The sequence below is a fragment of the Leuciscus leuciscus genome (assembly GCF_965113295.1).
Source record: "Leuciscus leuciscus genome assembly, chromosome: 3".
Lineage (NCBI taxonomy): Eukaryota > Metazoa > Chordata > Actinopteri > Cypriniformes > Leuciscidae > Leuciscus > Leuciscus leuciscus.
In genome coordinates this window covers 37,612,303-37,632,893 of record NC_138727.1, presented here as the reverse complement: position 1 = coordinate 37,632,893, position 20,591 = coordinate 37,612,303, and the positions used below count along the sequence as shown (strand labels likewise).

The 20,591-nt window shown below is 36.8% G+C and overlaps 2 protein-coding genes and 1 long non-coding RNA gene across 4 annotated transcripts; all 3 read right to left on the bottom strand.

Moving 5' to 3' along the window:
• Positions 1-800: 800 nt before the first annotated feature.
• LOC309494203 (uncharacterized protein) lies at positions 801-6,090 on the bottom strand. The gene is made up of 3 exons (XM_082163456.1): positions 5,670-6,090; positions 5,021-5,449; positions 801-2,806 (listed from the first exon to the last, which is right to left on the bottom strand). Exons 2-3 carry the CDS (start codon positions 5,431-5,433, stop codon positions 1,168-1,170), a joined length of 2,052 nt encoding a protein of 683 aa, XP_082019582.1. The 5' UTR covers positions 5,434-5,449; positions 5,670-6,090; the 3' UTR covers positions 801-1,167.
• Positions 6,091-8,314: 2,224 nt separating this feature from the next.
• On the bottom strand, positions 8,315-10,691 carry LOC309494206. The gene is made up of 3 exons (XR_014204253.1): positions 9,196-10,691; positions 8,718-8,971; positions 8,315-8,452 (listed from the first exon to the last, which is right to left on the bottom strand). It is a non-coding gene; the product is annotated as an uncharacterized lncRNA (long non-coding RNA).
• Positions 10,692-10,957: 266 nt separating this feature from the next.
• serhl (serine hydrolase like) lies at positions 10,958-20,577 on the bottom strand. Of its 2 annotated transcripts, none has more exons than XM_082163457.1 (13): positions 20,423-20,577; positions 20,078-20,167; positions 19,555-19,698; positions 19,294-19,407; positions 18,818-18,859; positions 16,415-16,434; positions 15,996-16,070; positions 15,784-15,893; positions 13,780-13,859; positions 13,644-13,678; positions 13,065-13,141; positions 11,839-11,920; positions 10,958-11,746 (listed from the first exon to the last, which is right to left on the bottom strand). In XM_082163457.1, the coding sequence occupies exons 2-13, from the start codon at positions 20,133-20,135 to the stop codon at positions 11,600-11,602; spliced, it is 984 nt and encodes a 327-aa protein (XP_082019583.1). In that variant the 5' UTR covers positions 20,136-20,167; positions 20,423-20,577; the 3' UTR covers positions 10,958-11,599. The 2 variants fall into 2 exon arrangements, with proteins under 2 accessions (XP_082019583.1, XP_082019584.1); XM_082163458.1 differs by having other exon boundaries at positions 20,078-20,186; positions 20,423-20,569.
• Positions 20,578-20,591: the final 14 nt, after the last annotated feature.

Genomic DNA, 20,591 nt, shown 5'->3' with positions numbered 1-20,591 from the left:
CTTTTGTTGTTTTATTAACATAAAAACACAGACAGCAGCAGGAATACTAGGCTGCTGTCACATTAAGCTAATGCATGGATCCAATATACTGTTACACGTGTGTGTGTGTGTGTGTGTGTTTTTATGAACTATTTACATTCAGTTAAGACACAAGGATACTTGCCGAGACAGGCATTGTGACATAATATTGTTTAAATATATGTCTGTTCAAGCACAAAAAGATGTGAAAGAGAGCTCAATTTCGAGAGATGCAGATTTCTGTGCGCACGCTTCGGATGTTTTCGCGCAGAAAACTTACCACATAGCATGCGAGTAATGAATTGAGTTCCCTTTCGCATCTTCTTAAGCTTGAATTTTTTAATTGACAAGGCTTAAACTTTCGTGACGATTCAACACTGCCCCGTCAACTGTCCCGAGCATCGTTCACGTTTGTTCATGTTCTCACAATTTTGCATTGTTTCATAAAACTGCTACCAGCTGATTGACACCATTTCATATACTCGGCAACACAGATTTTACTCGCATTTGGCGCTTGGCGAGTGTTCATTTTACGCCCTAGTCACACATACGCTGGTTGTCATCACTGTCCCACTTTCAGTTTTAATTACAATTAGAGTGTTCATAAATATAATTGCAGGCCAGTATCAGATTAGATTAATGTTTTTCTGACAAATATGCAAGTGGTGCTTGCTCATATTGCCAGGTCAGTGCTATTCAATGTTCTGAGTGAGTTTTAGCATGTTGCTATGCGATTGCCAAGGTATTCTCTGTGATTTTTAGCACATTGCTATGCTGTTGCTAAAGTGTTCTGAGTGATTTTTAACACTTGCTATGCATTTTCTAAGGTGTTCTACTAAGTGATTTTTTTGATGCAGTTGCTACAGTGTTCTGGATGGTTGGTTGTTTTCCTTAGCCACATAATTTGAGATATCAATATGAAGTATTATATTGTGCACCTCAGTAAAATATTTAGGCTTAGGGAGTTTCAAACCCCTAACCCTATAGGTATGAGAAGTACTAACTATGATTCACACCCAAACATGCTCAATTAATGACTAGTTTAAGTCTTCCTACCTGACACATGATATTCTACATGCTTAGATTGTTTATATACAACATTTATCTGAGGCTGCTATGTATATATTTGTGTCCTTACATTCAATCCTACTAATGTAATTCCAGCAATTTGTCTTTGCACTTACCTGTAGACACGCAGTCTTCAGGACAGGACCGTACATCAGCTCCACTCCTCATGTCTGCGACTACAGATGGCTGTAATGGTGGGGGGTCTTCTTGCTCTCTTAACCACGGGTGGTTTATTTCTCTAAATCTGTCACAATCTGTAGTATGAAGTGTGTGTTTGGGCTCTTGTCGTTGGTCTAGAGTGAATGGACACTGCGGCAAGCAACTAGCTGCATCACGTTTCTTGCCATCAAATTTAGTTGGACAACTAGTATCACACTTTTTGTATAACCTTATACCCCTGTATTTTCTTCCGCATTTGTAATCTTCATGCAAGGTCGCTTCGCTTGAAGAGGATTTAGAAGATTCTGAATCTGAAAGGTTGTGTCTATTTTGGGATGCATTTCTGACATCCCTCCCTGTGTTCGCTGTTTGGTTTGAGGAAGATCTTCTCCATGCCTGAGGAGTTTTGAAGTATGTCGGTCTACTGTCAGGTGTTCTTTTGATCATAGGTCTACAGATTCTGCTCAGCTGACCGCATTCGGTGAATGATCTGGGACTCTTCAAAGGGAACTGGAAGCTGCTCGTTCGGCCGCACTGATCTGATGCATTATTGTTATGGGATGTGATGACGGAAGTGTCCGTCTCGGAAGCTGCGGACTGAGGCCTGATCTTTGGTTTAGACTCTTGGTTGTCATTGGCATTGGTTTGATTGTGTTGGGAGGAGTTAATCATCATATTACTTTCATTAGAACCATCATTGGTGGTGTTACAGTCCTCTGAAGCTCGGTTTTGCCTTGTCGATGAGCTTGATGAAACCAGTTCACTGTATTCCTTTGGAGAACTTCCATTTTTCAGTTCTTGAAAAGTATCCTTTTGGCTTGTGGTAGCTTTAGGTGATGAGGCTGGTTTTATAGGTGTTGATTTTTTGTAGAGTTGTGGGTGGTTTTGAGGTGTCTGACACATCATGGTAGGTCTTTTTATCTGCGTGGCTGCCCCTAAAATGATCTTTGAATGAACGGGCTGTTGTAACTTTTCTGAAACGGCAGGATGTCCATCGCTCTGAATTTTTGGGTTGTTCTCTTCACTGCTTCCCTTTATCTTCTCCAGATTAGACACGTGGGCAGTAGAGTTTATAATCCTCCCTGTTTTAATTAATCCAAGCCGGATTCGAACTAAAGTAGGGTCTTGGGATTGCTTCTTCTTTTGATAGCCTGCTAAATTTTGTGGTCTGCTTTCCATTTTTTCAACATGTCTGAGGTTTTTAGGGCTCATGCTTACAAACATTGGAGGCTTTGTAACTTCCCTGAAGCAGACGTTCGAAGTTTGTTTTAGTTTATCTTGCCGTTGAGGTCTGAGTGAATCTTGTTGTAGGCCAGTTTGCTTTTTTTGACCCCTCGTGTTGGTTATGGGGATTGATCTGATGCTTCTCTCAGCGGATGAAATGGGTGAAAATCGAGATATTTTGCTGTCTACTGGCCATGTTTTACCATGTATATCAGCAGAATGTAATGGTTTGTCTTTGTCTGTTGGTAGCTCTTTAATTGTAGTCTCTATTTGAGAAATGGTCTTGACTGACTTCAGTTGTGATGAATTCAGGGATGTATCCACTGTATTGATGATGCTTTAGAACAAAGAACAATAGAAGATGGATGAGTAGTATAAGGTTTGATCAACAAAATGAAGTAAACTTTTACCAAACTTTTCAACAGGGTAAAATATTGTAAAATTAAAGACATTAGCAAATATGTAATGTTTGGAAATTAAGGTCCTTGCACACTGAATCTGAAATTTTCGTATGCGTTTTTTCGTATTCGTCATTTGGTGGCTCTGAATTGTCAAAACACCTCTCAAAATGCTTGCTACGGATGAGAAAAAAGCAGAAATTCGAACCTGATCCCAAAATTTTTATGACGGGCGAAAGTTTCGGAGACAGTGTGCAAACATGATTGACATAACGTGAGGTTGTATTTATTTGGTAACGTGCAAAGATTTTGGACGAGAATTTCGGACTCGGTGTGCAAGGACCTTGACACATGATAATGCAGTATATTGAGACAGGGGTTCTCACACTGGGGTCCAGACTCCAGGGACCCCCAACAGTGTTGCAAGAGGGTTCTAGGGGATCCAAATGTGAGATTTTTTTTATTAGTATAATGTATTTTATTGGTAATGTATTTTTGTAAAAGTTAACTCTAAAACTGCTTTGTAATGATATTTAGTGTTTAGTGATGCTATGCAAATAAATATTAATTTAACTACAAATATTTCTCATTAGGTTTATATATATATATATATATATATATATATATATATATATATATATATATATATATATATATATATATATATATATATATATATATATATATATCAAACATAGTGGGGAGAAAAATAAAACACCCAAATTAATACTAAGTAAATATTTTCCAGATAATATTTTAATAATTTGCTGTGGTACAGTAACAATAAAATGCTATTCAAATACATTTTAATTTAACTGAAAAAGATGGGAGAAAATGCACTTAATACAAATTAAATATCTTCTAGATCCTAATTTTTATTGACTTTGTATACAATAACAATATAATAGCCAAATATTTAATTTGGCAAAGAGAAATGCTTTATATCACATTGTTTTTCACAGTGAGTCTTAAAGGACAAATCCAGTGAAAAATGAACCTAGGGGTAATTAACACATGGTTACCGAGTCGATCGTTCCCTGGGGTGCGTTTTCATGATAATCGAATGTAAAGAGTTTTATTTATAAAAACAGATTAGCTCATAACACTAGTATATTGGGCACAGAGTAAGTAAAAACAAATCGCAAGTTAATACCACTAACAAGGCTCAAAATAGCCTCACACTAACACGGTAGCATAATGAGGGTCCATACATGCAAACCGAAGCATTGAGAACTTTGTAAGTGTACAGACAGTTTAATAAGAAGATACTTTATAAAGACAGTACATTACGCGTTTACATGCAGGATCCATTTTGGAAAACTGTCTCGACTAGTCGAGTTACGAACGCCCTGCTACGTTAGATTTCACTATGTGTAATTCTCTGGTAATTCCTATCGACCAGCTCACTTAGCGCGGCGTTCGTTGCTCGACTAGTGCTCGACCAAGATGGATCCTTAGTTAGTGTGAGGCTATTTTGAGCCTTGTTAGTGGTATTAACTTGCGATTTGTTTTTACTTACTCTGTGCCCAATATACTAGTGTTATGAGCTAATCTGTTTTTATAAATAAAACTCTTTACATTCGATTATCATGAAAACGCACCCCAGGGAACGATCGACTCGGTAACCATGTGTTAATTACCCCTAGGTTCATTTTTCACTGGATTTGTCCTTTAAAGTCCCCCTGTAGTCAATACTTTTATCCCTTAAAAAAATACCTTATGCTTTAAAATAGCTTGAATGTAACTCCCTTGCCTCGTTTAGAATACGCGGTTCTATGAATATGCAAATTAGCTCCGCCCCCTCTCACTGACAAGCTCAGAGATCCACTGGTTGACGATCACGTTGACGGGAAAGTTTGTGACGTCAGAAACAACAACGATTTCAAACCGCGTTTTTGAGGCTTTGGTTCACTGCAGTTTTAAAGAGAAAATACTCAGCAATGGTGTTGACATGAATTTAAACATAGTTTGTCTTAAAGCATAAAAACACCACATAGACATATAAACAACTTTATTAAAAGTTACAAACTTGATTTTCACCACAGGGGGACCCACAGGGGGACCTTAATATTTTAGGAAGGGGTTAATAAGGAGAGGAACTGCAAATTTGGGGGTCCTTAGCATCAAAAACATTTGTATTGAGATAAACATACCTGGTTGGAGAACTGTCAATCTGGTTCTCTTGTTCCAAGCTTTGGCCTGTCTGACTGAAGGAGGAAATGTGGATGGGCTTTTTTAAGACGACAGAGGGAGAAAGAGGCACAGGACAGGGGGACACTCTAGTGGGTGAAGTAGATGGGTCACATGTGGGACAAGGAGACAGACGAACAGGAGAGTAAGATGAAATAAAGTGAGACGATGGACTGAGACGAGAAGGAGGAGTGGATAAAGGTGAGAGACGGGAGGGAGAGGAGGTTGAGGTAACTGAACATATAGAGAGACTGGAAGGGGAAGGAGAAATAGGGCCGAGACTTGGAGAGAGTCTTGCTGAGGACAGAGAGGATGTGTTGAAGGAAGATCCTGTAGGTAATGTGTTTCCAGTCGGGTCTTGCTCACATGGGTTCATTGCAGAAAGACACAGCCTATACAATTTCAAGAAAAAGTTTGAGTATGTAACACAAAATATGTGGTAAGCTGTTCAATCATATGTAACTGTAACTAAAAAGAACCATGACTAGAAAATAGGACTACAAAAAAAAAAAGATTCCAAAGTCTATTTTTCCATTGAATATACAGAAAATTCTTGCATATGGCATATAGTGAGTACATCACATTCTAAAAGTCATATGCAATATTACTGACCTGTGATCCTGAGGTCTGTATACTGGACGAGAGAAGCGAGAGAATGAAGGGGGAAGAGTGCGTCAGGAAATGGTGGGTACTAGACTTACATTCCCTCCATTCTTCTCATCTGAAGCTCCACTGTGTCATTCACCCACTCTCTTCACATCATACTCGCTAAATGGCAGAATTTGCACCAAAATCAAGTGTAAACACCAGTTTGTTTATTTCCAAGAGGGGAAAAAACATGCTACAATTATCCAATTTATTATGAATGACATTATTATATATGATTGTCCAAAAAATGATTAACCAACAGTTTAACATAACAGTTTTATTTCAAGAAACGTTACATTCTATTAATGAAAATCAGTGCAAATCTAGACGTTACTGACCTAAAATTAATTTAAGAGACACAAAACTATTGGTACATGAAAATAGGCCTCGGTTTTTTTTTTTTTTTTTGTATCTTAGGTACCATTTACATGACACTGTTTCAACTAAAAACTTAACAAAACTTTTATGTGTTTTGCCTGTTCATTCACACGACAACAGCGTTTTGAAGGCCTGAAAACTCAAGCTTTTGAAAACGGGTTTCAAAGTGCAAGTATTTGAAAACAATACCATTATCGTCTCTGTGTAAACAACAAAAACACAAATTTGTGAAAGCGGTGACATCATGCAGATGAGTAATTTGTGTTCAGTCTATAGGCGCGTAGTGTTTCATTACACGTTCCTTGACATCGCCGACTACTGGCCTGGCATGCATATGCATATTTCTACCATCAATGAGTAGTTCAAGTTCCACATGGTTTACTCTCACAGTAAAGGAATGGGACATGGCTTTTTTTCAGATTTTTCAGGCATGTTCTAAAATGCGACCCGGAACATGACCGTCATGACCTGGAAACATTCCATTTTGTTTGATTATTGTATGTAATGTCTTTTCATGCAATACCACCCTTCACACAAATGTCAAGGTTGTTCCTCCAGTTAGGCATGGGCGTAGGTTTAGGGGGGGGACGCTAGGTACTAGTCCCAATCAATATTTTGAGATGACAAATTTGTCCCCACCAATATTTAGCAAGCTCCTTTGAACTGCTATTTGGATCTTTGCGCTGCTATTTGGATCGATTCCAACGGCCAAAACAACGACAGTACAAGAAACGCCGTAATTTGATTGGCGGCGGTGTATCTGACAGGCTACACGCGCGGGCCGGGACTACTTTTGTGCTTGCACTGGCAGCGAGCGGGTGGTGTGTGTGTGTGTGCGCGCGCGCGTCGACGACGCCGACGGTAAATTACCAGGGCTGTCTCTCTGCCACATACAAAGGCCAGAGTAAAACATTTTAATATTCCGTTTTTTGCCACTTTTTGTACTTTGTAGATAGATCAGCTATGCCACCCAAGAAGAAGAAAGGGGACATACGAAGCTTTTTCATAAAGCAGAGTGTAAGTAGGCAAAATAACTAGCCACACAAATAAACTAGCAGTAGTAGTGACTGACCAGGCTTTCAAATGCAGATTCTACTGTGGAAAATAGTATTGATTGGTGATAGTATGTGTTACCATGTTGTTACAGTTAAACCTAGCAGCAGCAATCTTTCAACTAAGGTTAAGAGTATTGATTAGGCTGTGCAGCACTGATAGACTCATAGAAGTCACGCTATCATGATAGAATGCTACATTAGCAAGTCACTGAATGTTAATTAGCTGACCTTAACTTAGAATCTTGCAGTCAACATAAACAGTGGATCTGAGACATTTTTCGTTTCTACATTCTATTTATGTAATGTATTTGTGAGTGAGTGTAGCCTAAGAATTTAATATTTAAGAATAGATACAATTTTAGTATTAATGGAATACTGTAATCATGGATAATAATAATAATAATAGATAATAATAATGGATTTGTTGTGTTGAATGCATACTATGATACGTGTGTATTTTATTCATTATTTAATTACATATAGAAAACTCATTCCAGGGGGAGGGGGAGGGGGAGGGGGATGTCCCCACCAAAGCTGAGGCCAAACCTAGTACGCCCTTGCAGTTAGGCCAAATGTCACTACAATTTACTCTAACGTTGACTCCCTGTGTGGGAGGTTTGTGTGGGAACAATCACTGGATTTGATCAAATTGTTTTGCAGGGCTGACATCTTCATTTTGTGCTTTTCTGATTTTGCATTTTGCATCAGTGTCTATTTTGTGCACAAAATGTGGATAACAAGTAAACATGTCAGCTGTACGATGCACTGCAACTTGACCAAAAATTATGCTAGAATAGCAATATGTATTTTTTCTTTGGGCTGAACTTTACTATTCAACTGGTTTAATTTATCACCTGAAAACACGACACTCTGAACCGCATACCGAGTTCAGTTTCCCACTGACCAAAGTTTAATTACCATTACAATGTTTAGTGCAAATAATAATCATTGTAAATAATGAATTGACTTCTGCAGCGTATTATATCGTTTTGCTCTGTAATCTGATTCCATATAACTAAAGAAACCCTGTGAAAAGACAATGGATTCTGATCAAGTGGCATCAATGCATGATTTGGCACAAACGTCCACACATGTCCCATCATAACAAGGCGTTGCTGTCGTCATCTCTGCTGTGTGTTTGCCTTGTTTGAGCCAGCGGCTGGTGCCTCAGTGACTTGGTGCTCCACTTGTGGGCATCCTGAAGACCCGGCTCCAGAAAATACAGACACGCTCCAAAACCAGCCAGGACCAGGACTGAGACCAGCAGATAGACGGGGACGAACCAGTCCAGAAACATCCAAGACATCGTGTTGTCTCAAAAGTATAGAACGAGAGAAATGGATAAAATGAAAACACACCTGTGCACTGCAGTACATGAAACATTGCATGATCCACATGGAAATATGACGGTATCGTCACTCATTCTTAACAGTGCAGCAGATTCTGTCTATTATTTTCACTTTGCTCTGCAGTACGTGTGTATGAAGTACAATGAAGATGAAGTAGCCTACACCAATAAGTACAGCATGCTATAAAACATCACCTCTACAGCACATTTGCATCATGTGTCTCCACATACCTGCAGTCTTTCTTTGATCGTCTGTGAACTGGCACTGTAGTTTGGGGTTTAAATTGTTAAACCCAGGCTGAGCGGATAGAATCGTCTTAATAAAAAAGCTGAATAATAAAGCCAAATGATGGCTGATGCCACTACATGGACGAATATATGATTTTATTCGATGCTATGGCATGGGGGTTTCTCGCACCCTTGCTTTCGTGCTCTCCTTGTACCATCCAGTTGGGAAAGGGGGGAGGGTAACCATGGAGACGTCTCTGACGAGGAAAGGGTCAGAGCAGAAGTTACATAATTTTTTTTTTGCAACCCTTTATTTTCAATCCTGATCATCCGTTACTGGTCATTTTCAGGTCAAACTGGAACATGGCAGATATTATAGAAAATCATAGGTTTTAGGGAGGATGTTGTGTTGTATAAATGTTTTCAAATCCCTGAAATGGTTCAAAATAACCCACAGCATCATTCGTCCTGCATTACTCACTCTCATGTTGTTTTAAACCCGTATGGCTTTTCCTCCATGGAACACAAAAGGAGAAATTCAACAAAATGTTCATGCTGCTCTTTTCCATACAATAAATGGTGACCTGGTACATTACAACCGAAGCTGAAAAAATAACAAAAAATATCATGAAAGCGGCTCATATGATGTACTATTACAGAATATATGCTATAGGTATACTAAAGCTCTCAAATTTCAGTTATGAGATTACAATATGTCATGATCTTTAATGAGACCATTCACATTCATTGCAAGGAAGCACAAAGGATATTTTGAAGAATGTTCATAACTGTTAGCACTTTTTAAAATATTTAATAAAAATACAACTGTTCATTGTTAGTGCATGGTTCCCAATGTCTTCAATTGTATGGACCACAAATTAGAAGAAATAGAATTCCAATAGAAGACCATGGAAACAGAAATTGTTTGATATTAACATTCTTCAAAATATGTTACATGTTACATCCTTTCATGTTACAAAGAACAAAGAAAGTCATACAGGTTTGGAATGATATGAGCAAATGATACATTTTAATTTTTAGTTGGTCTATCCCTTTGAACGTCTCCTTTTTTTGGTCTATGAAATAAAGAAAATCATACAGATTTGAGGGTAAATGATTACAGAATTAAACTTTTGTTTGGGTTAACTCCAATTAACATGAATGACACTTCCCAGACTAATATTCCTAATGTAATATTTCTTGTGCGCACACATACCCACGCATATGCGCGCACACACACACACACACACTTGGGAGCTGCTGCGTTACTCTTTAAGTCTTAATAGCTTGAGGTAAGCAATGCTTGGCTGAATAAACATAAAGCAGATTCTTAAACACAAGCACACACAACTATAATCTCATCACAATAACGCCCATTACACAGTTGTTGGCTTTCAGAGTATCATGCAATTGATAGTCTCAAATGTAAGGCAAAACTGAGCAGTGCTGACCTATATATGGCAAACGCAAGATGTGCAGCTTTCAGCAAAGCCTGAAGGAAATCAAACTCACATACATTTACAACAATCTGCACATTCACAATTACTACTGATACAAACACAACAGCAGTGGCCCAAGAAAGTATATGGACACTTAAAAATGTCACATCTAAAAGTGCCTGAATTTCAGTGCCGATAAAATGTCAAACCAAGTGGCATCTGCAATGAATTTTGCAGGACATTTTTTCAGACCCAATTTCAATATTTCTGCAATTACTTTTAACCAACTGGTGGCACAGTGATTTAGTGGATATAAAGTGAGTTGTCCCTAACTTAAAGGGATAGTTTACTCAACAATGAAAATGTTGTCATCATTTACTCACCCTCATGTCATTCCAAACCTGAGTTTCCTTCTTCTGTTGAACACAAAATATATTTTGAAGAATGTTTGTTACCAGACAGTTGATGGACTTCCATAATATTTTTCCCTACTGTGTAAGTCAATGGGGTCCATCAACCGTCTGGAAAAAAACATTCTTTAAAATATCTTCTTTTGTCCGTCACATTAACTCACCGCAACAATGTTTGACAATAAATAATTTTTGTCTTAATTTGAAACCTAACAATATTCTTTTTGTGAAATGCTTTTGCCTGAAAGTGTGTTTTTAAAAAAAGAAATTAATTCTTATTTAGCAAGAATGCATTAAATTAAGCAAAGAAATGTATAACTTTCTATTAATCAAAGAATCCTGAAAAAATAAACTGTATCATAGTTTCCATAAAAATATTAAGCAAGAACAACTGTTTTCAACATTGATAATAATTGTTTATTGAGCACCAAATCAAGTTTTCATAAAAATATTAAGCAAGAACAACTGTTTTCACCATTGATTATAATTGTTTATTGAGCACCAAATCAGCATGTTAGAATGATTTCTGAAGTATCATCTAACACTGAATGCAGAATTTATTGTGTTAGACATATAATTACTTATAATGAAGTCAGAATAATGGCGCAAAGTCAAACTATGTTTACATTTTGTTTCCAGCTCAGCAGGTTTAATCTTTAATTTAATTTCCATTTCCACAACATACAGAAAGTCATTAACAAAGGTATTCATACCCTTAACCAACTCCATAGAACACAGGCCTTTATGGGAAGGCCAAAACATTTAGCTAAAATTCAAAGCAATGTATTTTGCAAAATGAATACTGTGAATCCGCACCTCAAAAAGCACCGTGAGGTGAGAACTGGAAGATGAATGGATGAATGGAGTGCAAAATACTGCAAATGATCCAAAGGCTTTCTTACTTTTGTAACATGAGAAAATAAATCTAAAGTTTGTTATGCTTTAAAAAAGTATCATAGTATAAGACAAAATAACGAGAATTGGTTAATGATGTGAAACTTTGAATGATGTGTATACTTCATTATTTGAATCTGTGTTATAATTTCGATGTTTGGTTGTTGTCAAATTCACTTTCTGTTCTGTCAGGACTGTGTGCCTGAAGAAAATCAGTGATTATGGAGGCCACAGACTCGGGTTTGTTGAGGTGAATGTGATGGTCTCCTTCTATTTCAAGAATGGTGGCCTGTAGAGGAGCGAGAAAGATATATTTGTACATACTGCTATTCCAGACATACATTTTGCAATATTTTTTGTGTGTATGTGTATGTATCTCACTTTTTGATCAGTCCAGCTCTTCAGAATCATATCACCATGTCCATTAGGTAGAGTAAACGTTTTGAACAGACCCTCATTTGCCCTGAAGAAAGAAACAAATGCAGTCTAATAGTGTATGTATATCTGATAGTGTGTGGATAAACAGTATTTTTTAACAGTAGTCCCAAAAGCTTTGGGCACTAAAGCCTCACTTACGCACATTTATACATCAGCTGTTCACAGATGCCACTTGGTAGAGCTGCACGATTCTGGATCAATTGACAATCACGATTTTTTTTGTTTAAAACAGAAATCACGATTCTGAACAGACAACTAAACAAAATAGCGTGTCATTTACTACAGGTTCTGACAAAATGTTAATTGCTGCAGTCTATTTAAACTGTTTAATTTTTAATGGATGATTCAATGACTCACTCATAGTCTTCACTTGTTTCAATACTGGATGAATCAGCATTTTTGAATGAATCTCTTGAATGACTGATTCAATGACAAATAAAAACAATTTAACAGTCACTTGTCGCCACCTACTGGTGTAACGATGTAATCGATACTATAGTTATTTGAAGTGCCAAGTTACTTTTTAAAAGGTGATTTGCTCTATTTCGCTTCCATAGTGTTAATATCCAAACTATTTGAATATTTGCAACACGAAAATAACAATAATGTGTGGTTGAAAAGATCGTTTCATACCTAGATAGATAGATTTGAATGTTCCATTGTGATTTTGTCAAAGGACTAATAGATACGGGCGAATCGTTTTCATTTATGAAATGAGATTGTGTGGGTGTTAGAATCGAGACTGCGATTTTTTGATGATTAATCATGCAGCTCTACCACTTGGTTTAAATATCTCATTATTTAGTACAGTGACATTCAGGCATTTTGTGTAAATTAACTGTCCCGAATACTTTTTGGGGCCACTATATTTCAAATTGCAAAATATTATTCATACTTTACATTATAATGTATGTGAGGCCTAAACTGACCTGTAGCATTTAAAATGACTTTTATTTTGAATTAATTTACACATAATAGTAAATCATTTAACATCTGCAAATTATTGGTTTCTGGCCATAACATGAAAATAATTATTATCCTATCAGTACTGGACAGAAATTTAATAGTAAAGGTGCATCCCTAATTTTGAGCATTGTGCATAAATGCGTACAGTATTTCTCATGAATACAATGAAAACTTGTGTATGTGTGTGTGTGAATTGGACTCACAGCAGTAGCATCACTCTGGCTTTAACTAGTGACAGCACGTAGAGGCACTGTTGAATATTATTATTTACAATGTTTTTCTAAAAAAAAAAAAACACAATCACAAGAAAAAGTTAGGTCACATTAATCATGATGTGTATAGTGTATATTTTCACACATTCCTTCATAAACAAGACATCTGTAAAGCAGAAAACATGATGAAAATGTAATAAACTATATGACAGATAAATGTGGGTTAAACAGTAGAACGTAATTGTGGATGGGAGCAGGCTTCACTCAGTGTAATTATCAACTTTAAGAGTGCTGGCCTAGATAATTATAATACATAAAGTGAGAGAGAGGCCGCACTATGCTTAAATATTATATTAAATCTCATAAGATTGGCTACATTGTTACCTTGTTGCACGCTGAAGAAGGCACGCGCCGAAACGCGTCTGTGCAAATAAAAATATATTTAAGCATAGTGCGGCCTCTCTCTCACTTTATGTATTGAACAGTAGAACAAAATCTGAAATCTTGTTATCTGGAATACACAAACAACTGAAATGTAAATGAACAAATAAATATATTGAAATGCCTCACCAGGTTGATCCTGAAGTCTCTGGTGAATATAAATCCTTTAAGAGAAAGGAAGTCATTTAGAGAGCTTGATATAATAAACTGTTTTGTCTGAGCAAAATCGGTGAGAAAGTTTAGGAGTGAGTGTTGCATGTCTCACCTCCCTCCACCTCTCTGACTGCTCGCTCCAACAGAATATCTGCAGACTGATCGGACAGGGAGGGGTTTGCAACCTTCAACCTGAAAGAGAATATATATATATATATATAATACATTACAATTCGCTTAGGGTCATTACAACTTTTAAAAAAGAAAATACTTTTATTCGGCAAGGATGTATTAAATTGATCAAAAGTGACAGTAAAAACATTTAAAATGTTGGTATGTTACAAAAGATTTCTATTTCTATTTCAAATTCTATTTCAATTAATCAAAGAATACTGAAATGATTTCTGAAGGATCATGTGACACTAGAGTGATGATGCTCAAAATTCAGCTTTGAATCACAGGAAAAATTACATTTTAAAATACATTCAAATAGAAAACAGTTATTATTAATATTAGACAATATTACTGTTTTTACTATACTTTGATCAAACAAGTGCAGCCTTGTTGAGCGTAAGAGACTTTACAGTTTTTTCGATTGCTAAACGACAGTGGGCACAACTGGAGTCACATGTGCAAAACTCTAACTACAGTCTGCACGGCAGCACTTCATGTGGACCAAAAACGAGTTCGTTTTTCATTGCTTGAACACAGTTTTCAAAACTCTACACACTTATCCCATGACTTAAAAGGTGGTATCAGTGATTTCAGGCCCCAAAATATTTGTATCACATTCATCTAATCTTTCCTAACGATCCGCTAGCTGCTCGCCCCATAAGCATGCCGTCAAAAAACAGCGTCTCTGTAGGCAGCCTAGGCTCTGAGATCTGCACACAAAAACAAATGGTTTAGCCAAACACTCAAAACCAAAACAAATAGTGTTCCAACCAATCACCGACAGGGGGAGGGTGTTGTGAGGGTTTGTGCTCGTGCACGGATGCACGCAAAGTCAGAGCTGAAGAAAAAGCTGGCTCAAAACCTCACAACACCCTCGGTGATGGTGATTGGTTGGAACACTATTTGTTTTGGTTTTGAGTGTTTGGCTAAACCATTTGTTTTTGTGTGCAGATCTCAGAGCCTAGGCTGCCTACAGAGACGCTGTTTTTTGACGGCATGCTTATGGGGCGGGTAGCTAGCGGATCGTTAGGAAAGATTAGATGAATGTGATAAAAATATTTTTGGGCCTGAAATCACTGATACCACCTTTAACCACAACCTGCACAACACTGTGGATTTACAGCACTTTGTTCAAATGCTAACACACTGCTGTCAAAACTGTGAACCACACATTCAAAACAGAATAGATTTCAGCCTTGTGCCTTTCAAACACGGCTGATTGTGGCCTGACGCTAGACAGAGGCAGGATTAGCCCCTAAATTATTTGTTCGAATTACAGTATGTACTTTTAGTTTCAACCTTTTTTTTTTCTCATTACTGTAATTCCGTAAATTACTACAGACTATTGAAGCAAACTGCTAATTTTCATTTACCTTAAAGAATTGTTATGTTCTAAAAATTTAAATAAATCATGTGAAAGAATGTCACTCTTTTCTTTGAAGAAAATATTACTTTGTATGAAGTCACTGAACTTGTTCAAACGTTTGTATTTTCTGTATTGGTTTTTGATGCTAGTGTTTTTACTCTCAGTGTGTTCTGAGTGACAGTGTGTGTTATCTCAGTGAGGGTTGTGCATAGTGTTTTGAGCCATGTGTTAAGAGTTGTGTTGCTTGGAATGAGTTTTGCAGGTGATGTGAACTGTTTAGCTCAGGTGACTGTTGGTAGTGCAGACTGTAGTTAGAGTTTTGCACATGTAGCTCTAGTTGTGCTCACTGTTGTTTAGCAATCGAAAAAAAACTGTAATATATATATCAATATGAGGTGGACATGACAAAACTAAACTTAAAATGGCAAAAATTTAGTTAAAGAGGAATGAGAATGAGATGAGACCTTAAAAATTTTGCAAAACTTGCCTGTTGAAACTCAACAGTAAACAAGAACATTCATGTTTACAGTAGTTACAGACAAACATATATATCACATGACATCAGGCATTCTTCACCTTTCTTTGGCTTTCTCGTAAGTGTACACCTTCTCTTTCCTTTCACCAATCTTGTTGTCATAATGGATTTGATCATTTATCCCTTTTCTCATGTTTTTAAACATGTCAGTCTAGGGAAGGAAAAAATAAACATTTATGTGGTGTGCATGTTGAACAAGGAGTCTTCTCTATGTTTACACACAGCGACTCTAACATGCTCCATCTATTGTTACCACTTCTGTCGGGAGAAATCCATAAGTATCCAAGAGAACTACGTCTTCAACCATCTCTGGGTACAACGCGCTAAACTGGAAAACCAGAGGAAACTCGTTACATTTACACAGCACAGTGACAGTCCTAATATATTGGTTCTCAACGGTTGCAAAAACCAAAAATGTATCCTTTCAAAGGCAGCCGGGAAAAGCCTTATACTCATCATCAATGACCTCAAAATGTTAATAAATGTTAATAATATTATTACAGCTCATAGTAATATTAAAACATGTAAAGACATAATAAAATGCATCCTTTTAGTACTGTAGTAGGTTGTCCCTTTATGTCAAATGTAAAATCTGGGTCATGAAGCAAGTGAGAACTACTCTACTAAACAACTCATTTACATAAATAAAAAAGCACTATGATGGATACTCACTATTCCTGCCACATTACCACCTGTTAAAGAAACAAATTCAATTAAATAAAATATCAAATTATGGTAAATGGACAAAAACTTAATCCAGATAAATAAATAAATAAATAAATACTAAGTGTAAAAGTGTAAAAAACTATATTTACACTAATTTGACATTTTTAATATCATAAATATGTGTTACTTATAAGTTATTTGTGAATGATGATAGAGCTTTACTGCTTTTTCTATAATTTCATTTATATTTAAGTGTTATTCAATCAAGATTATTAATGTGCTTATATATATATATATATTTACAGGTTCACTCTATATTAACCCTCATGTTGTGTTGAGCCGGAGAAGATTTTCTTTTCCCCGAAAATACTAGTTAATGTTCTCGCACTGGACTGAAACTTAGTGACTTTGTTCTTAAAGGGTAAAACTACTTCTCAAATGTTTTTTTTTATCATTTTCGTACCTTGTGGTGTGAACAGGTCTAAATATAAAAGAACAGCAGAGTCCACACAACAACTATAACGATAATGACACAATTAAACAATATTGTTGCAATCATTTTCAGAATTTTTTTTTCCAGCTGATGAACCATAAAAACAATGACAGCCAATCAGAATCCATCCTGCTCGAGCTCGAGCATTTAAAGTGACAGACGACAAAACTGCAGCATGTGCTTAGAATAAACACAACGATGTGGTCCACTGGTGTGGATGCTAATATAGTTATCATTATAGTTATCTTTATAGTTATCGTTCTTGGTGTGAACGGGCCTGTAAATGTATTGAGCTGCTTCACTACTTAATAGGTAATGTTAATGATTTAACATTAAAGGAGACATATCATGCTTTTAAATTGTTCCTTTTTACATATAAATCATACATTTGTAGTCTATATAAAGCGGAACTGCAATGCTTGGGTCTGAATTCCTCATTATTTAAGCTCCACAGGCCCCTTTTCTACCCCTTTTCTGATGTGCGTCTGAGAGCAACTCGTTTTGGTGCGGTCTCTTTAAATACAATTGAGACACTTCATACCCCGCCCCTTCTCCAGGTTGCAGAGGTGACACTCGGTTCAACTCCACCCCGTTCGGCCATTTTTGTAGTTTGATAGCAGAGATACGATTTTCTAGCGGCACAGAAACGTTTTATTCACACGTTATTAACAAAATGTCAACAACGGAAGACTTGTCCATCCAGCCTTACATGTTCGAGCCAGAGTCGGAGCCGGAGCGAGATGAAAATGAAGACGACGAACCCGCAGAACAACGTCTTCATATGGATGTATGTATCGCAATGGTGTGTTACTGTATTTACACATGAAACTTTGGTCTTCCGAGCTTTTACCACCGTGTCGATTTATTTTGATTAATATGTGCGAGGGAGAGAGAGCAAGACAGCGTCTAGTTTGGAGACGGTGATGTCTTGTTTACACTTTCGCCTGGCTCCGAAGAGAGAGAGTGCGCGCGCGACCGTGTCTCTCTCTCTCTTTGCTCGTTGTTTCAGTTAAACATGCTCCTGTCACAAGCGCGGCAGTTCATCTACATTAGACGGTGTAATGAAGCGTGTGGGTTACTACATCCAACAACCGAACATTTTAACTTACCCTCTCGTAACTTCTGCATCCTTTAGCTTGGACTACAAAATTGCAGCGAGAAATAAAAATGGCGGATTGCTGGAAGTGTTGGGCCGGAAGTCGATGTCCTTATTTGGCAGTTCCGCTGCAAATACTGTGACGTAATAGTTCAAAAAACGTCATAGAGAACAGAAAAATCGGAACAGGTTGAAAAATATGACCAAAACAGAATATAAAGATATCAACGAAGCACCTGAAGAGAATAATTTCAACTTTTCTGTACTTCTAAACACTCCAAATATACAACAAAATGCATTTAAGGGCTAAAAAAGTGGATTTAGCATGATATGTCCCCTTTAACAAACTCTCTGTTGTCCTATATGTTCACCCATGTTTGACCCTTTACATTATTCAAAGTTTGCACTCAAAATAGACACACTAGTTTAGAATCTTAAAATCTTCAATCTTAAAATATTTTTGGATTAATTTAAGCTCAATTTCTAGGAACAAATATTGCAGGAACTCAACAACATGGATCATCCTCTGGCATGCATAAGGATGACGTTTAGAGCACCAGCAGGGATGCTATAAATAAGTACTGTAGTATGGCAATACGCAATCAGACTTGAGGCATTCATCCCACAGTGTCCTTCTAATGCCATCTTACTGGTCTACGACAATATAGTTATATCATAGAAGATGATATAACAGCTACACAACAATATCACTCATCTTCAGCTAATTTACAGTTTACATAGATCCTCCGACCTTTCACACACTAAAGAGAACTTTGACCTCTGTCAGTAGATGGAGACCGCAGTAAAAGAGTTGACTCACCCATACTATGTCCAATTATAGAGAATCGCTTCCACTGAAGAGCTATGAACAAATGGAGAAAAAAGACAAATATAGTTAATTCATTTTTTGCCTTTTGCCAGTACAAATAACAAAAAAATTCTAAGAACAAGATATATTTACTTTAGAAGCAACAATGCATAGGATAATAAGACTTGTTTTCATAGGTTATGTCTTGAATGCAAACGTATTTCTGTAATAGCAGTAAATATTGCTAAACTTGCTAATGGGTAAAACAAGAAAAAAAATATGCTAGTGCAGAAAGAATAAATACACTCTCACAATTCAGGACACCTTCTCTGAAAACAAGTTTTGCTTCTCAATTACATTTATTTTGTTTACAAAGAATTTTTTATATTTTAACTGGAAAATAAGGCAAGAATAGTCATTACGTTATTATTTTTGTATTGAGGATGATTAATTAATGGTTTGTAACAAAGGGCCAAGCAGCTTTAAACCTTCTACAACTCGCCGGACATCTGCCACATACAAAGGGAAAGTGTAAAAGCATCCATCAGGCCTATGAGACGAGAAGCCATGACCTGGAAAATCAATGGCTACGAATCTCCAGTCTGGGAGAGATGTGGAGAAAAAGAAAAACCGAGAGAATGAGAACCACTGTCACTTTATTGACGCTTGTAAATGAAGTATATAAGAATGAATTTATTAATGTGGATCTTTATAATGTTCATGAATCCTCTGGAATCCAATACTAATACCTTTAGGAAGCAATGGAATCAGGGTATTGAACGATCCGCTGTTGTCAGCCCAACCGTGCAAACACAGCACGGGACGACCATGAGAAGGACCCCAAACCTGACCTCTCATCTCTCCCCATGGGACAGTCATTCGGAACTCAGACGCTGTGTGTCGAAGTACAGAAGAGTCATAATCAGTTAAATTCATAACCATGCACATTAGTGTACACATGCTCCATAAATGTATTTAAAAGTTCATTTTGAAGCAGCTATGATGATGAATGTTAACCAATATAACTTTTCAACAGTAATATTTTTTTTACATTATATTTCACGTCGACGTAGTTATATTGTACTTATTGAAGTACTCAAGAAAGAGTAATATTAATTAACGACATGTAGGCTACTTACTGTAGAGTTACGGTTAGGGCTAGTTACTTGAAATTATGCATAAGTTACAGTTAGTAAGTACATATAGTAACGTGTAACTACTTCACGTTAAAATAAAGTGTTACCGTAAAAAAAAAAGAGGCTGTTTTTTTACCTGCTCTCCTCATCGTCGTTGTGCCAAAGCGTCTGAGACTCGTGAACGCAGGAATCATTCTCCCACACCTTGCAGTGCAGTTTAAACCCCCTTACATGAGTGGGAGAAGCTGATGTTTATTCGAAAAAGACACTTTAAAAATGTTTGAAAGGTAACCTATCTTCCACCTTATTCATTTGAACATGACATTCATAAAGAAAAAAAGTTTTCCGATGAAGAGAAAGCTAATTTTACATGTATGAATAACTTGAACAATTTTACACTATAAAATTAGAATAAAAATGCATGTATATAAAATACATTTTAATTGTAAAGTCCTGTTTTCCAAATGAGTTGCAAACTTACGTCGAGGGATAAAAATCGGCTGTTCTTGAAGTGTACTTTTAAGCACATCACGCACTGTGAGCAAAGCGCATCCTGGCCAGTGACCTCAGAGTGATGATTTCAAAATAAAAGTCGTTTCCACTGAACGACAATTTCGTTAAAAATGCCCAAATGACAAAAAAAAAAAAAA

What these genes read in the sequence shown, in the direction of transcription:
- LOC309494203 (XM_082163456.1), bottom strand. Translation starts at nt 5,433, where the DNA reads ATGAACCCATGTGAGCAAGACCCGACTGGAAACACATTACCTACAGGA. An exon ending in ATTGACAGTTCTCCAACCAG is followed by an intron (nt 2,807 to 5,020) that starts GTATGTTTATCT and finishes TTTGTTCTAAAG; the next exon opens with CATCATCAATACAGTGGATA.
- serhl (XM_082163457.1), bottom strand. Translation starts at nt 20,135, where the DNA reads ATGATTCCTGCGTTCACGAGTCTCAGACGCTTTGGCACAACGACGATG. An exon ending in TGTCCGGCGAGTTGTAGAAG is followed by an intron (nt 18,860 to 19,293) that starts GTTTAAAGCTGC and finishes ATTTGTTCATAG; the next exon opens with CTCTTCAGTGGAAGCGATTC. An exon ending in TATAATTGGACATAGTATGG is followed by an intron (nt 16,435 to 18,817) that starts GTGAGTCAACTC and finishes TTTCTTTAACAG; the next exon opens with GTGGTAATGTGGCAGGAATA.